We start from the raw sequence: 22,564 nt of genomic DNA, 5'->3' as shown, positions 1-22,564 counted from the left end.
TGACTGGTATTCAGAGGCATGCTGCCTCTGATCCTGGAAGTAGCATATAGCTGTCATGGGGTTGGCCTGACCCTATAGTTTGTAAGGGTTAGGCCAACCAGGTGCCTTCCCTTGACTCGTGCTCTCTGCCCATCTTGACTTGTGAAAGCTAGCAGGGATAGGTTGACTGGGTGGGTCCAGGGAGTGGTGAATACCTTATTACAGAGTGTGAGCAGAGTTATGCTGGTTGCCTCAAAAAAGGCAGGGATGTGTCTCCTCTTGAAGACACCCTCCTTGCACCTGGAGATTTTAGGTTGTTGCTGCCCAGGTGCAAATATCCCTTTCCTGGGCAAGCACCACCTGCTAGAGAGGGTGGTGCTGGTCCAGTTTCAGACATTCCTGGATGGAGTAAATTATATAGACCCATTTCAGGCTGAGTTCAGGCCTGAACATGACACTGAAACAGCCTTGATTGCCCTGCTTGATTACTGTCTTTAGCAGTGAGACAGAGGAGATGCTACGCTGTTGATTCTCCTCAACCTGCTGATATCTTTCAACACAGTTGACCATGGTACCCTCCTGGAACAGCTCAGCAGGCTGGAAGGAGGCAGTGTATTACAGTAGTTCCACTCCTACCTACAGGGTCGCTATCAAAAAGTAGCATTGGGAGACTTCTGCTTGGCTCCAGTTAAAGAAGAAAGAGAAGCCCTCTTCTACATCCCAGCAGTGAGAGACATACACTGTGGTGGAACGTGGGAGATGGCTTTCTCTGCTGTGGCACCCTGGTTGTGGAATGCCTTCCCCTTGGAGGCCTGATTGGCACAGACACTGGTTTCATTTCGGTGCCAAGTTAAAACATGGCCTTTTACCAAAACCTTTGAGGGCTAATTGGATTCACAGAGTATGCACACTGTTTTAACTGTTTTACTGTCTTGTTTTAGATTTTAAATTGGTATTAGCTAGCTTGATGATTGAATATGTTTTTATGTATTTAGATTATTTATTGTTTTATACTGTTTAAAATGATTTTATCTGTATGCGGCCCTGAAATCGTAATGATATAGGGTGGGATACAAATGTTTTAAATAAATAAATAAACTGAAAAATAAGGTGGAGTAGCCAGTTTCCAAATCTGGGAATTGGGTAGACAGCCTTTTCTGAATGGGGTAGCACTATCTTTGACTCAGCAGGTACACCGTATGAGAGTACTCTTCTATTCGAAGGTGTCACTGAAAGCTCAGGTAGCCTAGGTGGCAAGAATAAGGCTGGTTCACCAGCTGCAGGCATTCCTGGACCACGCTCTGCTAACTTCCTATTGGACTATTGCAATCTCTATGTGGGGCTTTCCCTGAAGACAGCCCCAAAGCTGCAGCTAGTAAAGAATGCTGCTGCCCATCCATTGACAGGAGTGATGACATGTCAGTATATCACACCAGTTTTAAAATCTCTGCCTGGCTGCCCCTGAGCTACTGGGTCAATTGAAGGTGTTGGTAGTAGTGTACAAAGCCCCAAATGGCTCAGTACCCAGGTATGTGAAGGGCTGCCTTCCCCACTACCAACCAACCTGGGATTTAAGATTGACTGGGAGGCTTTCCTTGTGGTGCCCTTGAGGAAGGTGGCTCATGGGGCTACCACATGTAGCAGGGCTTTCCCGGTGGTGCACTCTGGCTCTAGAATACCCTTAAGAATGTAAGAAGAGCCGTGCTGGATCAGACCAATGTCCATCTAGCACAGCATTCTGTTCACACAGTGGCCAACAGCTGCCAAAAGGAAACGCACAAACAGGACATGGGTGCAACAGCACCCTCCCACCCATGTAGAGATTCCGCTGTCCATCATGCTGCTGTCATTTAGGTGCCCATTAAAGACCTATTTATTTGTGAAAACTTGTGAGGTATAGGCAAATGTGCTATTTGTTTTTCTGTTGACTGTGTGGATGATTTTATTGAATTTTCCTATATTTTTGTGATTTTAATGGTAGTTATGTGCTATAGTATGTTTTATGTAGGTTGTTAGCTGCCCTGGGCTCTTTGTGAGGTAGGGCGGAATACAAATCAAATCAATAAATAAAGTAATGGTAGCCATGCCCTGGCGTGACCAGCTCTGGCGTGGGCTGGTCCATGAAGTCATGAAGAGTCGGAAGCGACTGACCGAATCAACAACAACAAGCCATGCCCTCCAATATTCTAGTTTCTCGTGGGAATGTTGCCAAATCTTTTAACATATGCAGCTGCCTAGTCAGATTGTTGATCCAGCTAGCTGGAATTATTGCCTATTCTGGCTGGCAGTGACTCTCAAGGGTCTCAGGCAGAGGTTTTCCCAGCACCTGCTACCTGAAAAGCTTTTTTACTGGAGATGTTGGGGATCAAACATGGGACCTTATACATGCATATCTCAAAGTATATTCACTACCAGTGAGCTATTACCTCTATCCACATTCTGAAGGACAGAATGTCCTTCCTATCCCCCTCAACAGGGCTTGTTCAGGACTCGAGCCCACCTTTAAAACAACCCATTCACTGGTGTTCTTAAATTTAAAAAAGCTTTTGCAAAACTTTCCCCCACCATTTCTCTCCCCCCGCCCCGTGTATGTGTGCGTGCGGGGGGGGGGGTGTCTGCTGAGCATGATCATGCTTGACTTGCGACCAGATCTGTTGCTGCTTGAACCATTTGTGTGTTTTAGGACGCTGTTGGTGTTGTTTTAATATTGGTTGTTACTGTAATCTAGTTTATAGTAAGTCACCTGGGGCTTTTAGTTTCTGAGTTGGAAAGACAGCTCATAAACATTTTAAATAAATAAAATATTGTCAGGATACTGCAGTGTCTTATTATAGAACAGCATTTAATGGTTTGGGCAATATCAGTTAATTTACTTCTTTTTATAATAGGAGAATTTTACCATATATTGCACGCATATATATATATACACTGCCCCCCCTCCATATAACTATATTAGAACCTGATGAAATGCTTAGTGAACAACGTGGAAGTGTTCTAGTTGACTTCCTAAGGTCAGGATTGTTTTCTTACAACAAATGTTCCTCTACATACTTTGTTTCTCTACATCACAAATCAATAACTGAAATCTTTCTGTAGCTGGTAGTCTGCAGAATTATTGAAGATGCGGTCAATTTTCATGTAGGAATACTTAAGTGTACAAAACTCTTAACTATTGAGCAGATGCTTATGGTATGCCTATTCACACAGAAGGAAAGTTATATATACCTATTTGTTTACACAGACACAAACCATAATCAAAGGATTAAAAAAATGTAAGAACAGGAAATACAATTTTACTGACATATGTAAAATGGACTATTTCTGCAAGCTGTTATAGCTGTATTGCAAGAACCACTGACAAAAAAAGAATAATGTAAGACAGTCTTTTGTATATTGTGGTTTTCTGTAACTAAATCACAGAGATGTGAAAGGGGATTTGTAGACCATGGACTGAATCCAGTATCACGATAGCAGGCATCCACGAGTACAATGGAACTGTATCAATCTCAATGGAACCAATGGAACCAATCTCAATGGAGATTGGGAGATTTCCCCCAATCTCCCTCCTCTTCAGCCCTCTGTGCTCCCTGAACGTCTGCTCCAGAGGGTTTCCCAGCCTTACAGAGCAGATTTTGAGGGCATTTGGGGGGCTGCGTGGGGAAGGGTCAGAACCTTTTCCCAGTTCTGCTGATAAAGCTGCATCCATCAGTGGAATAACAACACTGGATACAACCCAATAGCTTTTTCCAAGAGACAATGGTGCCATGCCAGGAAGCAACATAGAAGTATATTTTGAGGTACTATGGTTTTATTGATACTATTGCTGTTTTTGCACAATAGTTATCATTCCTTTCCTCCTGCCCCACACACACCCTTGTACTGATCCTGTTAGTATATTTGTAGTAGAGACAATCTGCTGGGCCATCAGCATGCCAATCATCTGCAAAAGCATCATGATCTGTCAGCAAAAGCAATTATCTGGAGGTCCTCCAACACAACAGTTTTCACTGGAAACAGTTCACAGAAGGTCAAGCAATGAAACATCTAGTGCACATGACCATGTAAATCAGACCTTAGTTACACCTTGGGGGTACATTCTTGAAACTTTTAAAATGAAATTAACAATCCCAACTGTTGCTGGCTTCTGTTATTTTAATAATCAAACCTGAAAAATTACCAGAAGTGAAATTCACAGACAAGAAATACTTTAATTAAATATTGTGTAAAATGAACATTTTTATACAGTTAAATATCTGAAAAATGTACAGATAAAACAATCTTATTGTAGGGTCTTTAACAGTAAAATCTACCATTTAGTGAAGTTTTCGGTTTGGAGACAATGAAGCAATGAGTGCATTGACTAATTAATCTAAAACACAAAACAGATTGCATTTATGAAGAAACTTGCAAACTTTCTTAACATGTATGCATGACTTTTCTTTTTTAAGATCAAAACCTTACTTATACAAAATAAAACTGAGGCAATTCAGTTTCAAAGTGACTGCTTAGGCTTTTCCACTTAGCTAAGCCTTATTGGCTACCACACAATAAATGCGCAATACATTTATTATTTGTGATATATTGTATCAATTTTAAAACCTTTTATAAACATTTCCTGAAAATGTGCATTTTTGTATTAAAAATGGTCCCTCCTTTTTGCTTAGAACTTTAATTCTGCTGCAGTTTGCAAAAGTCTTTTTGCAGTGCTGCATTTACAAAGCATTTAGTGCAAAGAAAGAAAGGGGGAAATCAGCTGTCTAAAGATTGGCACTAACAGGCACAATATATTAAAGAGGTCATTCCAGTTTACAAATTACAGTCATTGCTGTAGGTCTTACTACAAAACAAAGTTCTGGAAATAAAACAACTTATAAAATTATGTGTGATCCCAATTGCATACAAAGTGTTTTTATCTGTTAAACAGTGCTGGGTTACAGAGTATGCAGAGTGCAGCAGAAAGCAGACACACAAAGGAGTGACATAGCTGTACACCAAGGATGCAATCAACCAAGCATTGCTGTGGTGCCAAAACCAGTTATTTCTGTGGGGCTGGTACCAGCCTCACTGAAATGAACAGAAGATGGGTAGCTGCAGTAGATTAATAGATTGCACCCCAGGTTTGTGCTTTTGTACACCATAAATCATCCAGATTTAGTAGTGATTAATTGTGGTGTAAGCCCATGAGAAAACAGCACAAAAGTTCTTCAGAGAAGTCTACTTTTAAGGCATCCGAGAAGTTAATGTGGCAAACACTTTATTCAAAACATCAGAAGTGAATTTTATTTTATTTTTAAGCTTTAGGCCTCTCTTTTTTAAAATCAGTAAACACAGTTCAGCTATGTGGCAAAGTCATGGGTGGCAACTAAAATGACTTTTTACAATCTTTTAAAAAAGAAATCAGAAATGAGACAAAAGGGAGGAAGAAAATTTAAAAACACAAAAGTCTGAACACAAAATAGGAGAACCTTCTTTTTCTTGTGGCTGCATTACATGCACGTTTTCTACTAGTATTTATTACAGCCATGTGGCACAATTTTGTTTTAACTATACAACAAACAACTTTATTTCAAAATTATTTGTTCAGATAACTTAAAAAATAATATAAAAATAAACAATGCTTTCCCTCAAAATAGCAAAAGGATGAAAAGTCCAAACAAATAACAACTTTCTGAAATACAAATGAAATGAATGAACACAAATTTATTTTAACAGAAACATATGAAGGCAACTGTTCTTGGCTTAATGCTTTTCACAGCATCACAATACCAGTCAAATGACAAAAAACATACATACAAGAAAAAAAAAGATGAAAAGCAATATACAAAATTTCAAAGATAAATACAATATTTATAATCGATATGTTACAAAATAAATTCCCTTGGTGATTGCAAGTGTTTATGTGAAAGAAAGTGTTGCAATGTATGACTATTTTATTCCTTATCTTTATAAGGAATAAAATCTGCTCTTCTAAATCTTTAAGTGGATCTGAAAAAAATTCAAGACAAGTGTATAAATATTTAGCTACAACTTTGGCAAAATCACAAAAGTCTACAATTTTATAACCACATACAAAACACATTAGGGAAGAAGGATCTAGAAGTCAAAAGGACAATTTTCTGGTACAAGAAACATAGACTTCACAGTAGCCTAAGAATGCAATAGTATACAGTGCTAGCAAAAGTTGAAAAAAATGTTGCAGATCACACTTGCTTAACAGGAAGCTCTAGCAGTGGAAGTATATTATTTTTTTTTTACCAACAGACAGTAGCATTTTTTCTCTGTCAGTGTGCTTGTTGAAGGCAAGAGAATTCAATATCAAAGTTACAATTTCTAACTACAATAAGTTACAAAGTTCCATTTCATTAAGATGAAGTTAAGCAATGATAAACCCTCCCAGCCACCCCCAGCTCCCAAAATTATCCCAAATCATATATTCATCCTTTTTTTTCCAGTTTTGATGGCTCATACCTCCTTGGCCCCCTTTTTTCACCACAAAAAAATATTTCACATTATAGAGATACACAACCATTGTGAATCTAGTTATGAGTACAGAAAAATGTTTTGGAGGCGTTTTTCATCAGTGTTTCATGATAATCAAAATGGTGCATCCACAAAGTTTTTCCCGACACATAGCAAGTACTAGACATAGCCAAGACGTAATCAGAAACTTTATACAAAATAGGCATCGCTTTTTCCTTATTCTTCAGGACCAGGAAATGTGAAAATATGAGAGAAGTTCAGTCAGTAAAATGGAATTGTTCATGAAGAAGTCGATTGTTTGCATGTTGATTCTTAGTAGTTTAAATAAAATCTTTAAACAAAGTTTTTTTGTGTTTTTTTTGTAGCGTTTCAATGTTTTGCTGATTGTATTTTGAAGATACTGGTTCCATCAGCATGTCATATATACTAAACTTGTCCCCTAAAAAGCTCATCTTCTGAAGCTTGGTGCTACAGTAGGTAAACAAAAACGAATTTACATTGGCGGGACTACAAGCCCAGACATAGCTGAAAGAAAAAGAAAAAGGACTATTAATAAATGGTTATAAGAATACATATATCTTTGAACTTACAAAGAAGAAGAAAACCCACCATGCATGAATATTCTCCAACAGCACCAGCATTCACAAAATATTTAGGAACATCCATCAAACCTATTTCATAAAATACTTGGGCCATGATCCAGACTACTGTGAGCTGAAGAAAAAAATACTGCTCATGCAGCTTCGCAGGAGATGTGCACATCCTTGAACAAGCTATGTATTGGATTAGCTGTGTGAAACAATTCCAGATGTGGAACAGATTCTCTGAATGCAAGGTATTGCATCCAGAAATGAGCTGCGATACATGCAGAAGTTTGCTACTGCATGTATAGATCATATCTGGATCACAGACTGAGCACGATAGCATGTGGGTTTTTTAGGATCTAGAGGGACCGTTGATCGTTCACCATTTAACGTTATAACATAGTTTGCATGCAGTAGCTTTCAGACTGTTTTTGTCATCTGTTTCTACTATAATGGATTATCCAATGAGAGAAGGGCTTTTCTCTTTTCTTTTTCCTCATACATTTTATTTTATTTTTAAAATAGGAATTTTCTAACAGAGCATTCTGTAAAGACTTCACTTTTAAAATGAAAAGGATTCTGACATTTTTTGTGAGCAAAGCATCCTGCCTCCCACATGTGTGATATTTCTCTTAGCGTTTTGTTAATGGCAAACAGTGGCCCAGACTCCCTAGAGACTTCCTATGTTGACAGCTGAGAAACAACATGGTCACTTTTGGTAATGTCAGACAAGGCCAGCTCACTCACCAATCAAGGACCAGACACTTCTCAAGTTCCCTAAATGAAAATCTGACTAACCTTAGCTTTTTCTCTCTTTCCACGCACTCAGGCCTAAGTGGAAAGCTTCAATTTTGACATTCTGTTAATTGTACTTTATCCTAATAGTATGCTGACTTACTAAGTCAGTGACTTTTGGAGATCAAAGTCAAGTATAATACACCTGCTTTGGAATCTGTCAAAGCACTATAAAAAGACATGAGATTATAATCCTCCACTTGCTAGCTCATTTGTGTTTTTTTAAAATGTTTAAAGTGCAGTTCTTGTGCTCTTCTGTGCATATGAAGCTCGGGATCACGGTACCCAATAGTGATGCAAGGAGGTCTGAGTCCCTTTATTCTGGCACTGCCCCCTGCACTGAAGCAATAGCCACTGGTGCTGCTGCATGAGCCCTGGGGAAGTACTGTGCAAAGCACTTTTAGGAGACAGGCCACTTGGTCGTTCTCTGTGCCTCAACCTAAGAATGGGCCCACAGGTCCTAATGTTTGCACCAGCAAGACCTGTAACAGGGATTTTCTCTATTTTTATCAGGACATACTTCCCTCATAAAGGACACTGTGTGACAACTGCTGCAACACATATGGTACAAGGATTGGGCTTGTTAAGCACAGAGATACTAAATTTTGTCATTATATTCTAGTTAACTCCTTGGCAGGAATATAATTTGGACTGTTTTAACCTTTTGGTGTTTAAATTTTGTCATGATGATGTTTCTCATTAATTTATGTACAAGAAACATTAATACATTTTTGATGTAGTGATGTGAACTTCAATTTCCCAGTTCATTAATTTCAAAAAATATCAATTTATCTCAGATTTGCTGTTACAGTTTTTCTGAAAGCTTGTTATATGTACACATTTCTTATGTAATACAATCTCTTTGTGTGACTATCCATGTGCCTAAAGGAGTAGCTTAAAAGACCTGAGCGGTGTGCAGTTTTTTTCAATATAATTTGAAAGCAGCTCTACCATTACGTCCAATATTTCTCAAGCTGCTGAAATAAATCTAATATTTTTTAAAATCAACATAATCCTTCCCCCCCCCTTTTTTTCCATCTAGAGCAGCTTTTTTTTTTCTTTTTTCCACCAGGTGGGCACGGTGGAACTTTTTGCACCTGACCCCTGAGGAGAGACAAGAGGGGAACCACTGTAAAGACTGCTACGTCAGGTTCAGAGGGGCCGGAGCTGCACAGTTCATACGTGCATGATCTCACTGACCTTAAAATTACAAAGGCCAATAGAGAGATCCATGGTAGTAGCAGTCACAGATTATGTTTCCCCACAGAACATATGGAATTGAGGGAGGGAAGGAGGGTCTACCATAAGCAGTTGCTTCATGAATTTTGCTGGTGTACACATTGATCTTTAATTTGGGGTGGGGGGAGAAATAAAATGCATAAGCCATCCCATACCATATGTGGTAGGTCAATTACATGTGATGACTTGTTTTTCATGCAGTTTGCTGCTTGCTTGTACAATATTGGCTAGATAAAATCTCCCCTCAAAAGTAACTTTCTTGTATACCCTAATCTTCATGAGGAATACCACTAGTCATAGACATAATGGACGGTGTTAGGCAAATCATGTACATAAAAGTTTGGAGCATGCCTTTGTTTACATAGAAAAAATAGTCACAGGTTTACAGATGGAGCATAACAGCCAGACACTCTTACATTTCGACCCCTATGTGCCATTGTTTGGATCACAGCCAGTTCTTGCCAGCTGTGAATTCCCCCAATATGGCAGAGTTCCAGTATAGTTAGCTCCTGCACAATGATGCCATCAGGGCTGGAAGAAACAGTGCCAAATGGTGGAGCACAGGGATGTGCTGTTCACAATCTTTGGCCAGTAAACATTCCCTTGTGGTAATTGCAGCTCATTGTCAAGGGAGGGAGCAGAGCATTGGCTATCTGCTACAGCAGCAAGCTCTCTGCCATTAATTGACAGCAATAAATACTAATAACACTATTACCATTTGGTAGCAAGTATTCTGTTAAATTAGGGCCAATAGTGCGGAGTGCAGCATTCAGCCAATTTTCACCATCTTATATTGCAGGTGAAACAGTTATGCACAAGAGGAATATGATTCATGATTCTGTATGGTCCATTATTAAAACAGTTTACAGAATGCACTTTAGATACTGGGGTTTAGTTTCGTTGGGTATTCCCAGATAGCTGAAACTCCTTCCTCAAACCATAAACCATGCTTCTTAAACATTATTTGTTCCTGAAAAAATACAAATGTTATGTCTTCCACCAAAAGATACAGTCTTGCAAACAGGGCATAAACTCAAAGACACTATTACCAATGCCATCAAACACATGAGCTTATTGCTGCTTGTAGCATGCAAGCCTGTGCCTACTTACCTAGCAGTAAGCATCACTGAAAACAATGAGACTTACTTCTGAGTAGACATGTACAGGATTGCACTATTAATGTATTAGTGGTTACCCAGCATGGTGTAGTGACTAGAGTTTTGGACTGGGGAAACCTGGGTCAAATCATTGCAAGAGGCTCACTAAAAAACCCTGGGCCAGCTACTCCCTCTCAGCCTAACCCACTTCACAGGGTTGTTATGAGAATGAAATGAGAAAAAACAACACCCTGTGCTCCATGGAAGGAGATGTGATAAGTAAACTAACTAACCAGGATGTGTTCCAAGCAGGATGAGAGCTAAGCACTTGTTTATTACTCAAAGGTGATTCCAAACAGTACTCAGTGCATGCATGTGCACATGCATGCACACACACAGATACGTACCCCGCATCCTAATCGTATACACATGCTCACACATATCTCATGTTTCCATTGCATGTACGCCTACAAACCCTTGTCCTCATTAACATATGCAAACATATGCTTAGTCAAATCACTGTCCTGGTGAATCATGACCTGCCTGGAAACTGGAGTAATGATGGCATGAGGAGCATAGATACACTATGGACTCCTCCCAGATGGCCCAAGGCTTCTGATGTTACCTTCACAGTGCTGGTTACTGCTGTTTCCTCCCACTCCACACATGTAACTTGAGAAGGAGCCCTAATTCCTCTGACCATACCACTGAACCTTCCTTGGCTTGCCTAGTAAGGCCAACATAAGAAGAGCCATGCTGGATCAAACCAAGGGTCCATCTAGTCCAGCATTCTCTTCACACAGTGGCTGACCAACTGTGTAAAGTGATGCACACTGGGGCAAAAAATCCCAGCCTCAAGTATAAAGTGATGCACAACCCTGAAGCACAGCATAACCCCTAAGCACTATCTACTTTACAGACCATGGTTTGCTATGCCTTGGGCTCCCTTGCATCCTACCTGTGATTAGGGGAGGGCAGATCTCTTAATTCATCTCAGGCACACTGATCACCTGGGAGCTACATATGGCTCACAAACCATAGGTTAGCTGCTCTTGGTCTGAGCTCTGGGCTTATCAATAACTGACATGACTAATCCCATTGATTTAATTGAGCCACCTTCAAATGCACAAGCTTTTGAGCACCGTCAGAGACAATATTTTTAGGCATTGGCCTTTGCTTTTTATACTGAACCAAAATACCTAATATTATACTGCTAAATATTTTTTTAAATGTTCACCAACAAATTCTAATATATGAAATGTATTTTAACTTGTTTTTCAGCTATATGATGAAACATGCTTCCCATAGGCTTAATTTCTGATTGTAGTGGAAGCATTCAGTGTTCTTCAAGTATTTGTTGGCAATATTCTCTCATATTTTTTTGTATTGACATAGTAAATGAGTGAAATTTCTTATTATGAAAGGAATTTAGTTTTAGATATTATGAGTGGAAATAATAGCAAAAAATGGGGAAAAAATAATCTTGCATTTTGCTATTGTTCAGGGACTATATTTAGGAAAATGATGACTTAACTGTGCTGTGTACGTTCATATTACATTGCAAATAACAGCTAGTGAAATGAGAGGCTGTGTTTGGCTTGAGAAAGGAGAAGTCATTTATGTAATACACATTTTATCTTGGGGGTGGGGAAGAAAATTACGCAGTTACACCAGCCTTGTAACTTGCATGTTATCTGTGTGTGTGTGTGTGTGTGTGTGTATGAATATCAATTGTCCCCAGGTATGCACACGAGTAGCGAATTACACAGTGGTGCACAGTCATGCACACTTAAGAAGGCCTTGAGAAATCCACAGCCTGCCACGGTGGTCGTGTCAACACCATCACTGCCACAACTTAGTTTTCTAGATCCAGAAGAACAGGGAGCAGTGACAGGGAAGTGGTTCCTCTACTCATCTTCCTACTAAAGAGAGAGAATGAACACAGGGATCAATCTCTACACTTCTGGGTCCAAGTGGCAGTGGAGGCAGGATGGAGTCCAGGAGAACGTGTCAGGTGTCAGGATTGTATTGTGCGTGATAACACCTTTGATCATTGTTTGCAAGGCAGCACTATTTATTTATTTTGAGACAGGCTAATGCACTTCAGAGCCTCGGGTGGCGCAGAGTGGTAGGCAGCAGTATTGCAACCAAAACTCTCCCCACGACCTGAGTTTGAGCCCAGCGGAAGCTGGGTCTCCGGTAGCTGGCTCAGGTCGACTCAGCCTTCCATCCTTCCGAGGTCGGTAAAATGAGTACCCAGCTTGCTGGGGGAAAGGTAGTCACGACTGGGGAAGGCAATGGCAAACCACCCCGCTATAGTCTGCCATGAAAACGCCAGTGCAAGCGGCATCCCTCTAGGGGTCAGTAATGATCCAGTGCTTACACCGGAGGAACCTTTCTAATGCACTTCACTTCATGTCTCAAATCTACATACCATTATGTTCATTATGGACCTTTCCAACCAGAAAGGCTCATTCTCTGTTTGTCTGGTCCACAATGCTGGAACACTGTACTGTCTTCTCAAAGCTGCATAGCTATTAATGGTGTGCATGTACATACAAGATAGAAGCAGTATGCAATAAAAACTGCTTGTGTGTTGTAGTACAGGATAGTAGCCATACCCTACTAATCATTTTTATCAGATGGAAGGAAATGGACCCAGAGACCATAAATCCATACACTGCAAGTCTTTCTAGTCTAATATTCTAAATGCATTCTTTTTTCTAGTTACTGAGATTCTGGAACAGTGGTCAATGATGAAGATGAAGAAATAGAATTGAACTGATAAAGAAGTAGAATTCCCAGCACAGCATGATTCGCTTGCCTCCTCCATTTTTCCTACTGTATCTTAGAGCAATGAGGCAGCGAGGCCAGGAATGCTGCAACAAAAGGAGCACCATTCCTGGGGCAAGAATGGCTTGCTAGTTTGTTGCTTAAGATGTCATGATAGAAGCAGTAGTGAAGCAAGGAGAAACCCAAGGGTGACAGACCACCCATATTCAGAGGAGTGGCTGTGTTAGTCTGTTGCCCAGCCACAGTCTGATGGTAGAAGGTCAGGCTGGAGTCATAGGGCCATGGATGGCTCTGAATTGGTAACTTGTTCTGACAAGGTCTGGCGCTCAACTGAGGCCTTATATCCCTCTTGAGCAAGAGTAGCCTTTCCAGGTTCCACCCTCTTACTAAAGAGTGGAGGGCTTTAAAGGGCAGTTCTCTGGCCTGGAGCCTATTACTCCATCGCCTCTCAGTCAACTCCCATCTTAGGTATTGTCTGTGCTGCTGGTGAGCAGGCATGGAGAGCATAAAGCCCTGATGGGTACCGGTTCTCAGGGGATGATGTCTCTTGGGGTCTAATTTCATTGGTCTCTGGCCCAGGGGACTACTCAGGCTCTATGTTGGGGCTTGAGTCTAGGTCTTCATGTCCTGTGCCACTGGTCCTCTAGTCTAGCTGGATCCTCCTTCCCTCTGTTGAGCTGCTGCTCAAGGTTTGGCCATGACATAAGCTAACATTTGTTGACCATTGTTAAAATGCCAGCATTTTCTTTGTCTGAAATTTGTGTAGGATATATTGGCTGCGTTCACATGCATCACTAAACCATGTTTGTGCATTAATGTGCTCAAGTATGTTTGTGGAAAAGATCTATGGGTTCTTTATGACCTCTTGGGTACCACCTGTGCTGTTCAGTACAGAGATTAATTGAGGCTGCAATCCTATACACACTTAGCTGTGAATAAGCCTCACTGAACTCAGTATACCTTACTTCTGAGTAGTTATGCATAAGATTGCACTGTTATTATATCACTACACTTGAAACAACCTAAGATTTTTGAGAATTATTAGATAAATTTTAGTCTAGCTTGTAATTTTTATGAATTTTGTATTTTTATTTTTGGATGTGGAGAATATAAAGTAATTTTGAGGGAAAGTTGAATGTGTAAGGAAGAGCCTTCAGGCTTTAGAAGCTACCGAGAAGAAATCAGCATTAATAGAATCCTGGTGTCAAAGATTAATTGCATTTTCCCATTCTGCTCTAATACTAATTTATTAATTGGCAGGATAAAGTATCAGTTACCTCTACCTTGCATGTCTTTTATTTACACTTTTTGCCAAATTTATATAAGCTTTTAAAAAAAATAATGTAAACATTTTGTTGTTGTTAAACCAGTAGTGAGGTAGGATGAAAGAAGTTTGGATATTCCCTAAACTAACATTACGGGTCTTCAGACATCTTCACATCATTACAAGTTCCAACAGAATGAAATGGAGGTGGAACCCACCTAGTATACATTTGGGGCCCATAAGGTGAAGTCCTATTTTCTCTTTTCAAGATGTCCTGTTCACTGTGTTTCTTTCACACACCCAGGCAAATCATGTGCTTGCTTTACTATCATATAAATTTCTGGTTTGTCCCTGAAGCTAGTCTCAGGAGAGATATTAAGGGTGGAATTATCAAAATAACTAAATGGGTTAGGGAGCAAATGTTTCACACTTGCTGCTTTATCACAATTTTTTTAAATAACTTTACCTCTGATCAGAGTTTCTGTAGTAATAATATAATTCACCTATGGAAGTATGTGTAGATTACATTGCACGTTTGCATAATTTTATTAATTTCTAAAATGTATGCCCTGCTTACCATAGCCAGTGGTACATGTATAAAATAATTTCATACAGTAAACAATCCAGTAAGCAACACACTGAAAACCAAATATGAGGTACACAGTACCCACATGGAGACTATACTACTTTAAGTTTGCACTGGAAATGTCCATGCGTAACAGTTACTTCTATGCCAAGATGTACCACATCAGAGACAGAAAGGTAGATCAAACCTTCTCTCTAATGAGATTTTTTTTTTATATATGCTGGTGATTTTCATGTGGGGCTGCTTTCAAGCAAATGCCTCCCCACATGAATCTCAAGGAGGTACAAGTGCCCATGTGAGGAACATATCACCTCATTATGCATGCTTGAATCGGTTCTTCTTTTTTTCAAAAACCTCTGATCTGATTAGTTCAGTACATATAATTTGTTTTCCCAGCATTGTGAACAGCGCTCTCAATCAGGGTAAAGTTCTCTACAGTGGAAAATATGTATTAAAAGCATTGTTGATACATTTCCTTTCAGAACGCTATCTTACAAACATCATCTAGAAACTTGTTTGTGTTCCAGTAAGGAACACTACACATCTTATCCTGTAGTGTGGCTGAATCCAGGAAGCCATATCATATGGATGCCTCTTTGCAAACATTGCCTCTTCTTGAGGAGGCACCCATGTGGTTCAGGCTAATCTTGACCATGCCAGAAAATGACATAATTTGGAGTTTTTTGGCATGGAGAATTGGCCCAAATTACGTGAGCCCTGCTTTACACAAGCAATTCACTGTGCAGAGGTGCAATGATGCTTGGATTCCCAAATGGTAAGGAATATCTGAGATATTAACACTTCTCCTTTTGTGAGTTTGAGATGACATTTGTGATAGAACACAGCCCATTCACACTGAGACAGTCAAGGATATTTATTGGGAGGAGGTTCACATATTTAGCAAACTATATTCATAATTACCTCTCCCATTTCCTGAGATCAGTGGTAGATGCTGGAGGAGAAGGAAGAGGATGCTGGCTACAAAGGATTCCTAAACTGGTTTGGGGTTTTAAAACTACAGCCAGGAGGGAGGAAGAAAGGGCTGGGGCACTGGTAAATTTCCAGAGACTCCTGCATAGAAGAATGGGAAAAAGGAAGGGTTTAGGGACTCTCACACATGATGAAACAGAAAAGAAGGAAGAGAGGAAGTGACTTGCCGTATTTCCAATAAGTAAGAGGGAAGGAGCTGAAAGAGAAGTGGGAGTTGCAGAAGTACAAGAACAGGTGATTGTGGGAGAGATCTGGTTTGTCTCCTGACATTTACATTTTTGGGAAGGTCCTTGACAAGATCTAAAGCAGGGGTCTCCAACATGGTGCCTGCAGGTGCCAATGCACCAGCAACGCCCGGCTGAGGCACCCTCCAAGCTATTTCCCCCCTCTGCAAGTGAATGGAGCGATTCCTCCACTCGCTTGCACAGAGGGACAAAAGCCCCCCTGCTGAAAAATGGCTGGGTGGGTGAAGCTAACCCCCCACTAAGGATCCTTGGGCAACAGGGTCCATGGGAGGGGGTGACCGTTGCCCTCCCTCCAGCTGTTTTTGGCAGGGGGTCTTTTCCTTCCCTGGTAAAACCATTGGCATTTGTAATGGACATAGATTAGATTGATCTCCCAAAGTCCCTTTCTAGCCCTGCCAATGATATTTATTTTATATTTGTTATATGTCTAATATATGCCCAAAGCTTGAAAGCCTTTGGGCTACGTATGTACATTATAACGTATATGAAGATGATATTCTGCTGTATAATATAAAGTATCTAAAATGTGAATACATGCTTTTGTGATCCAAGACTTCCTTCCTTCCTCATACTTGGAGAGTGAATGGAGGCTGCATTATAAATAAATCAATACTAGTTGTGCTCCATTCCACCAAGGTTATGTGGTGTTAAGCGCTTAGAGTATGTTTTTGGTGTCCATTGCAGTTGAGTTTCAGGTTGATTCAGCTGAGGCAGGTTTGGGCCCTGCATTTGAGAAATGTATGGTAGTGTTTTGTTTTGTTTTTAATGAAAAGCAATCTCTTTGATCAGAGTATTTGCATTTAGTTTTGATCCCTCTATAAATTTTCACACTTTGTATCAATGACTGCAAGGGACTATGTAAATTCTACAAGCTATTTTATAGTTATTTATCCTGATCTCTTTTTTTATGGGCAGTTTAACTGGAATAACCTCCAATAAGAACACAAAACCTAGTAATGGATCTGAGGGTGAACAACAGCAACACTGAATAACAGCTTCAAACATTTTGTAAGATTCTTCAGGTTTCAAATAATGACACAAGTAGGAAACACAGCACATCTTGAAATGCTGCTGATTAAAATGTGTCTATCAAAAATGGATGCAGAAAATGTACAAAGAAATACAAGGAACACATCCGATTTGTGAGAAACATTCAGGATTGTGTGTTTCATTTAAAAATTAATGTATGAAACCTTAAGGGGAAATGCTGAGAAAGCAGCTACCATTTCTTCTAATGCAAGTCTTAAAGTCTAACCAACATAAGATAAAATGGCAGGTTATGTTTTTTGCTGCTGCTTTTAATATCAAGTCTTGCACCTGCAATGTAAAGCCAATTTAAAAAACCCAAGTCTTGGTTTTTTGTCTTCTATTATTTGCCAGTGATTAAATGCTATTTGTTTTTAAGATCCAAAATTTAATGTGTTTTGTCTGAAAAAGTCTGCAATTAGACAAAAAAATGATACAGAGATCCAGCTCACCTTGAAGTCCATTTCCATTTGCACTGGTGCAAGATGGTGGAGGAGAAGCTTGGGGCCTGACAACAGGAGCAAAGGCGCTCTTTTGTTTCACTGCAGAGATGACATTGGCAGGTGAGAATGAGAAAATGCCGTGTGTACTGCTACAGTTTGAAGGGAGGGTGACCGAAGAGGCTGCCATGGTAGGGCTTGACGGCACTACTGCAATAAAGCAAAAATAATCAGGACTCATATTGTGGATTTTTATGGCAAACATGGAGGGGAGAAAAAAAGAGATTGATAGGGCCTTGCTTCTTATAATAGTGAAAAAAAATATATATGGAAAAAATAAAATGCTTTGGCTTGCCACACTCTGGATAACAGGCAAACTCTTTAGTGTTGGACTTTGGTTGCAAATTGTGCAGTCCAATCTGGTACTTAATTTTTTTCTCTTTTAATCAAGATAATTGTTTGGCATATACCAATATATTTGCCATGTTCTTTTTTTCTTTTCTTTTTTTTTCTCTCTCTCTCTTTTTTTAATGTCCAGCCTCCAGAGTCACCCCTCCTTTTATCCAGTAGCTCACATTGTAGAAAATCAAAACAAAGTAAATATTCTTGTAACAAATAGGATTCTATGTAATGATAACATGTACCAGAAATAGACACTTACTGCCATAAGGGGAGTTAGCTGAGGAGCCATTAAGAAATCCAGGGGAACCAGGTACACCAAGATTGGGCATGCCTGCATTTCCATATCCATTCATGCTATTGCTGACTGTATTGTAATTGGACTGCTGAGGAGTACTGCTCGGAACATATCCTCGCGGGGAAACACTGCTTGTGTTGCGACTGTAACCTACTGTATTACAGGGGGGAAAAAAATCCCAAGAAAATTATTATTATTTAAGGGGGTGAAGGGTTTCCTTACCGCATCATACATTACACACTTTTAATTGATTGCACAGCTTTGGACTAAGTTGTCTGCTACTGCCCTATCATCTCTTTGCAGTTCAAGATAACCTTATCATGCCAACCCTACTTAAATCATCTGCGATCACTCTGTGTTGCCTCTGCTCCTGGAAGAGACAGCCAACAAAGCTCCCTTCGATCCAATTGTGTCAGTTTCCTTCACATTTGTCTTTAGTAGTAATTATCAAAAAGTTTGATTGCTGGTTTGTACCAACACACTGAATGAACTTTCAGTCTTTCTGGGACTTCAAATGCCAGAGGTGGCAGAAACGGGAAGGTGGGACTTGTTTGCTTCAGTGATTTAACTCCAAAAAGTTGTTGGGTTTCTTTGTTGTTGTTGTTGTTGCAATCTTCATTTTTATTACATATTTTTACACTAAAGGTAAGCAAGTTCTTCCACTAGGTACTTATGCATCAGTGAAAATTAACCCTGCTGCAAACTAGAGAATAGTTTTATGATATCAATATGATACAAGCAAGTTTGACACACATACTTTGTAAAAGAATAATAATTTAGACAATATAAAGAAAAGTATGCAGTGTCCTGTTTTAGAGAGTTACAGTGCAATCCTATCCATGACAGGAAAGCAATCCTGTGTTCAATGACACTTAATCCCTATTAAGTGTGTTTAGGATTGCAGCATTAGTCACAACAAACCTGTATTATTGATTTAACAAGATCTAGGCACAACTAGCTTTTCCTAGATACTGTGTCTGAAAGTAACAATAAACCATGTGCAGGGATAGGGAACTTCTGGACCTTAGGAGCTTCCCATCTGGTCTGGCCATTTCATCCTGTAACCCTGTTCCCTCTGCCATGGAGAGAAATGTCCTTACCTCCAATCAGCAGCTGATCGGAGATAGGTGCTTGTTCCTGTTCAGTACTGGAAAAGGCGCTCAGCAGGAGAAAGCACTAACCTGTGATCAGTGAGAAGAGCTGATCCCTCCAGGGCAGAGGTGGCAGGGCCAGGGGAGGAAGTGGCTGAATGATTTAGTTCTGCTGTCTTCTGAGCCTTGTCCTGCAGAGGCTTGTCCTACTTACTTCTGACTAGACTTGATGTTCAGGGTGGTATTTGAATGTGCTGCTGAGTAATTATTTCCTGCTTACTTATGAGTAGACATGCAGAGGCTTGTCCCACTTACTTGTTAGTAGACATGCTGCTCATGCTTATGTCTGAGTAGACATGCATATGCTTGTTATTTGGGATGCTATCTGAAAGTGCTGCTGAGTGATTCGGTCCTGCTTACTTTTTAGTAGCTATGCAGAGACTTGTCCTGCTTATTTGTGAGGAAACATGCTTCCCAATATAAATTAGTAACAATGGAATTGGGTGTGTGTGGCGGGGGTTCAGCCCCACCCACTTTTACCTTCGGTCCCACCCACTTTTGCCCATGGCCCTGCCCACTGCTGGAATGTGGCCTCTGAGAGCTTCCTCAAAATGGAAGCCAGCCCTCAGGCCAAAAACAATTCCCACTCCTGGTTTAGTGTTACAAGAATGAGCCTAGCCTACCCTCAACCTCAGATGTTCCCCATTCTCCTCCCGTAGTACAGTTCTGCAGAAGAGATCAGCATCTTCCACTTCTGTTTTAGATAAATTGCAGTTTATTGTGTCATCTGTAACCTAAACTATGGTTAATCTTCAAACTATGGTTTGAAATTGACTTGTTTCCACTAACCACAGTTAAGATTAAACAGTTTGCCTAGGTTCAGACAACACAGCAAGTTGTGGTTAGTTTTGAAAAAATGGAAACAAAAGCCTCCAAATTTCTTCTCCCAGTCACTCTGGAATGAGAGGGCGTGAGACCAGGAAAATCTCATTTTCTCATTATTAAACTATGGTTTGGTATTACATCTGAGCTAGCCCAATGTATTTATTCTTGCATGACTATATGACCTGTCAGTTATATTATAAGCATTGATACATATGAGCATATTTAATAAGATTACATCATATTCATTAGTATCTCCCTTGGCTTTCTATTTAGTCATCTTTCCTAGTTTATAATATTTGTTACAATAATGCTAATAGTTGCTGCTACTTCTACATTCAATCGGGTAAAGCATACTTGTATTGAAACATTCATGTTCAATAAGGAAGTGGTGATTGCCATTCATGTTAGTTGTGATCCAAAAATCCAGCCCACACACAAACTTTGCATCTGCACTAATGATTTACCTTTCCAATTAAACACCTACCAGCAGCATGTCTTTAGTATACAAGATGGTGTGTGGTTTGACAGGTAGGGACTGGAAGTGGCTAGTCAATTGGAAGTGTAACAAAAGCCACTCGTGTATTAGGGTCTTCACCAGGTTGAGGTTATTGACTTTCCTATTTCATATCAACAATTTCACAAACTTAGTTATTAGCTTTGGTGTTTTTTTATTATTTTTTCTCAATTATTTAGGAGTATAATCAGTACACCATTGCATAACTGAATGTATAATTCCTAGAAAAGGAAGGTGGTGGAATACAGTGATAAACCTAGCCAACTTCTTGGATACATAACTCTTAAAATTAACTCTTCACATACCTTGGTCATTAGCTTGTGATGTTTCTGAAACATTAACTGCTAGCTGGCTGCTAAATGAGTTTACTCCCATCATGCCAGTATGAGCTGGAGTGTTGGCAAGTGTAGGAATCTGATTGTGATTGCGTGGCACACTGTATAACGCTTCTGCAATATCAGCTGCTCGTTTCAGGATTATTTCCTACAAAATGGCAAAAGAATTAATTTCTAATATGTAGTATGATTTGCTTCTGTCACCACATATCCTAATTTGGAATCAGGTAATAATATATGATGCAGATTATCTTAACCTAATCTTAACCTAAGATTATAATAGGCATAATTATAAGATTAAGAATAAGATTAAGATTAAGATAATCTTAACCTAAGATTATAATAGGCATGGATGCGTGTGTTCTTGGTAAAAGTTACATCCTCTTTTATTTAGCAAAGTGTTGCACATATTCATGTAAACTTTACCAGTGGTGAATCTAGGGAGATGAATAGTACAAATATCCTGCCTAACACTTCTACTAGAGTGACATTTGTAAAAATGTACTTCATGTGGATGCAGTGCAAATTCATTTCCACTATTTTATAATAGACAATGTATATTTATCCGGTGTTTAACAGGTTTACTTAGAGCTTCCTGTTAGTCACCAATATACTGGCCCAAGTTCACGGTTGTTCTTGTCTTAATGACTGTTTATGTTTTTGGCATCTATACTTAATTGTAATTTCTGATAGGAAAACTGGCTTTGAGAAGAAAATTGTAAATTAATCTGAATTTCCCGCAACAGTATTGCTTCATATCAGACTACCCAAAAGGTGGCTGATAGAACTATGCCGTGCATTGAAATGTGTTGATAATTGCCAAGTTTGCAAAGAGTAGGTACCAGCTTACTACATTATATGTATGTAAGTAAATATATATGTGAGAAAAGCCACATAAGAGGACTTACCTGGTTGTTGTGGGGCATACCATACAGGGCTTCGACAAGGTCAGCTGCTCTTTTAAGTAATACTTCCTATGGAGGATAAAAGAACAATAAATCACTTTTCATTTAAACTAAACCAGTTAGAACAAAAGCAATGGAAAAACAAACAAACAAACCCAACACGCAAATATGCGGTGGCATCTGTCCTTATGAATTCCTGATAAACTGGGCGAAGTATAATACCCTGATGGTATTGTTATATTTAATCAGAGGTATTACAAAGATAGGAAGGCATTTTGTTTTGGAGAAAAATAGTGTTTGTGGTTTCAAGTCAAAGTTAGATATGAGCCTAAAAATAATAATGCATTTTATATCCAGCTGTTCAATTATGACTGACTAGAAAAGGTGTTTGCTGCTGTAGCATGTTGCTCTAGTGCTGAATTAGTGAAATCAGTGCTTGAGGTTTAATGATGTAGTCTTATGGGTATTAAACAAACAAACACATGGTAGAGATATGAAAGGCACAGGCATCACATTTGGCTGTTAATTCCTAGCACTTTAGTGGTGAAGAACAATAAGTAATTTTCCATATCTTAATTAAACTGGCAGAGTCCTTAAAGACAACATCTCACCCCTAATT

The 22,564-nt window shown here is 39.5% G+C and overlaps 1 protein-coding gene across 1 annotated transcript in view; it reads right to left on the bottom strand.

The window, feature by feature from the left end:
- Positions 1-4,115: 4,115 nt before the first annotated feature.
- Positions 4,116-22,564, bottom strand: part of EBF3 (EBF transcription factor 3) — a 198,241-nt gene continuing 179,792 nt past the window's right edge. The window contains exons 12-16 of the mRNA XM_084841941.1: positions 21,949-22,014; positions 21,011-21,188; positions 18,180-18,368; positions 17,531-17,728; positions 4,116-6,984 (exon numbers count right to left, since the gene is read on the bottom strand). Of these exons, the coding sequence (XP_084698067.1) occupies positions 6,953-6,984; positions 17,531-17,728; positions 18,180-18,368; positions 21,011-21,188; positions 21,949-22,014 (663 nt within the window). The 3' untranslated portion in view covers positions 4,116-6,952. The remainder of the gene's footprint in view (positions 6,985-17,530; positions 17,729-18,179; positions 18,369-21,010; positions 21,189-21,948; positions 22,015-22,564) is intronic.

This window comes from Heloderma suspectum, chromosome 3, assembly GCF_057233095.1.
Source record: "Heloderma suspectum isolate Gila_16-S chromosome 3, 16-S_ref, whole genome shotgun sequence".
Classification (NCBI taxonomy): Eukaryota; Metazoa; Chordata; class Lepidosauria; order Squamata; family Helodermatidae; genus Heloderma; species Heloderma suspectum.
Note: the sequence above shows the minus strand (reverse complement) of the source record. Positions and strands in the feature narration are given on the sequence as shown.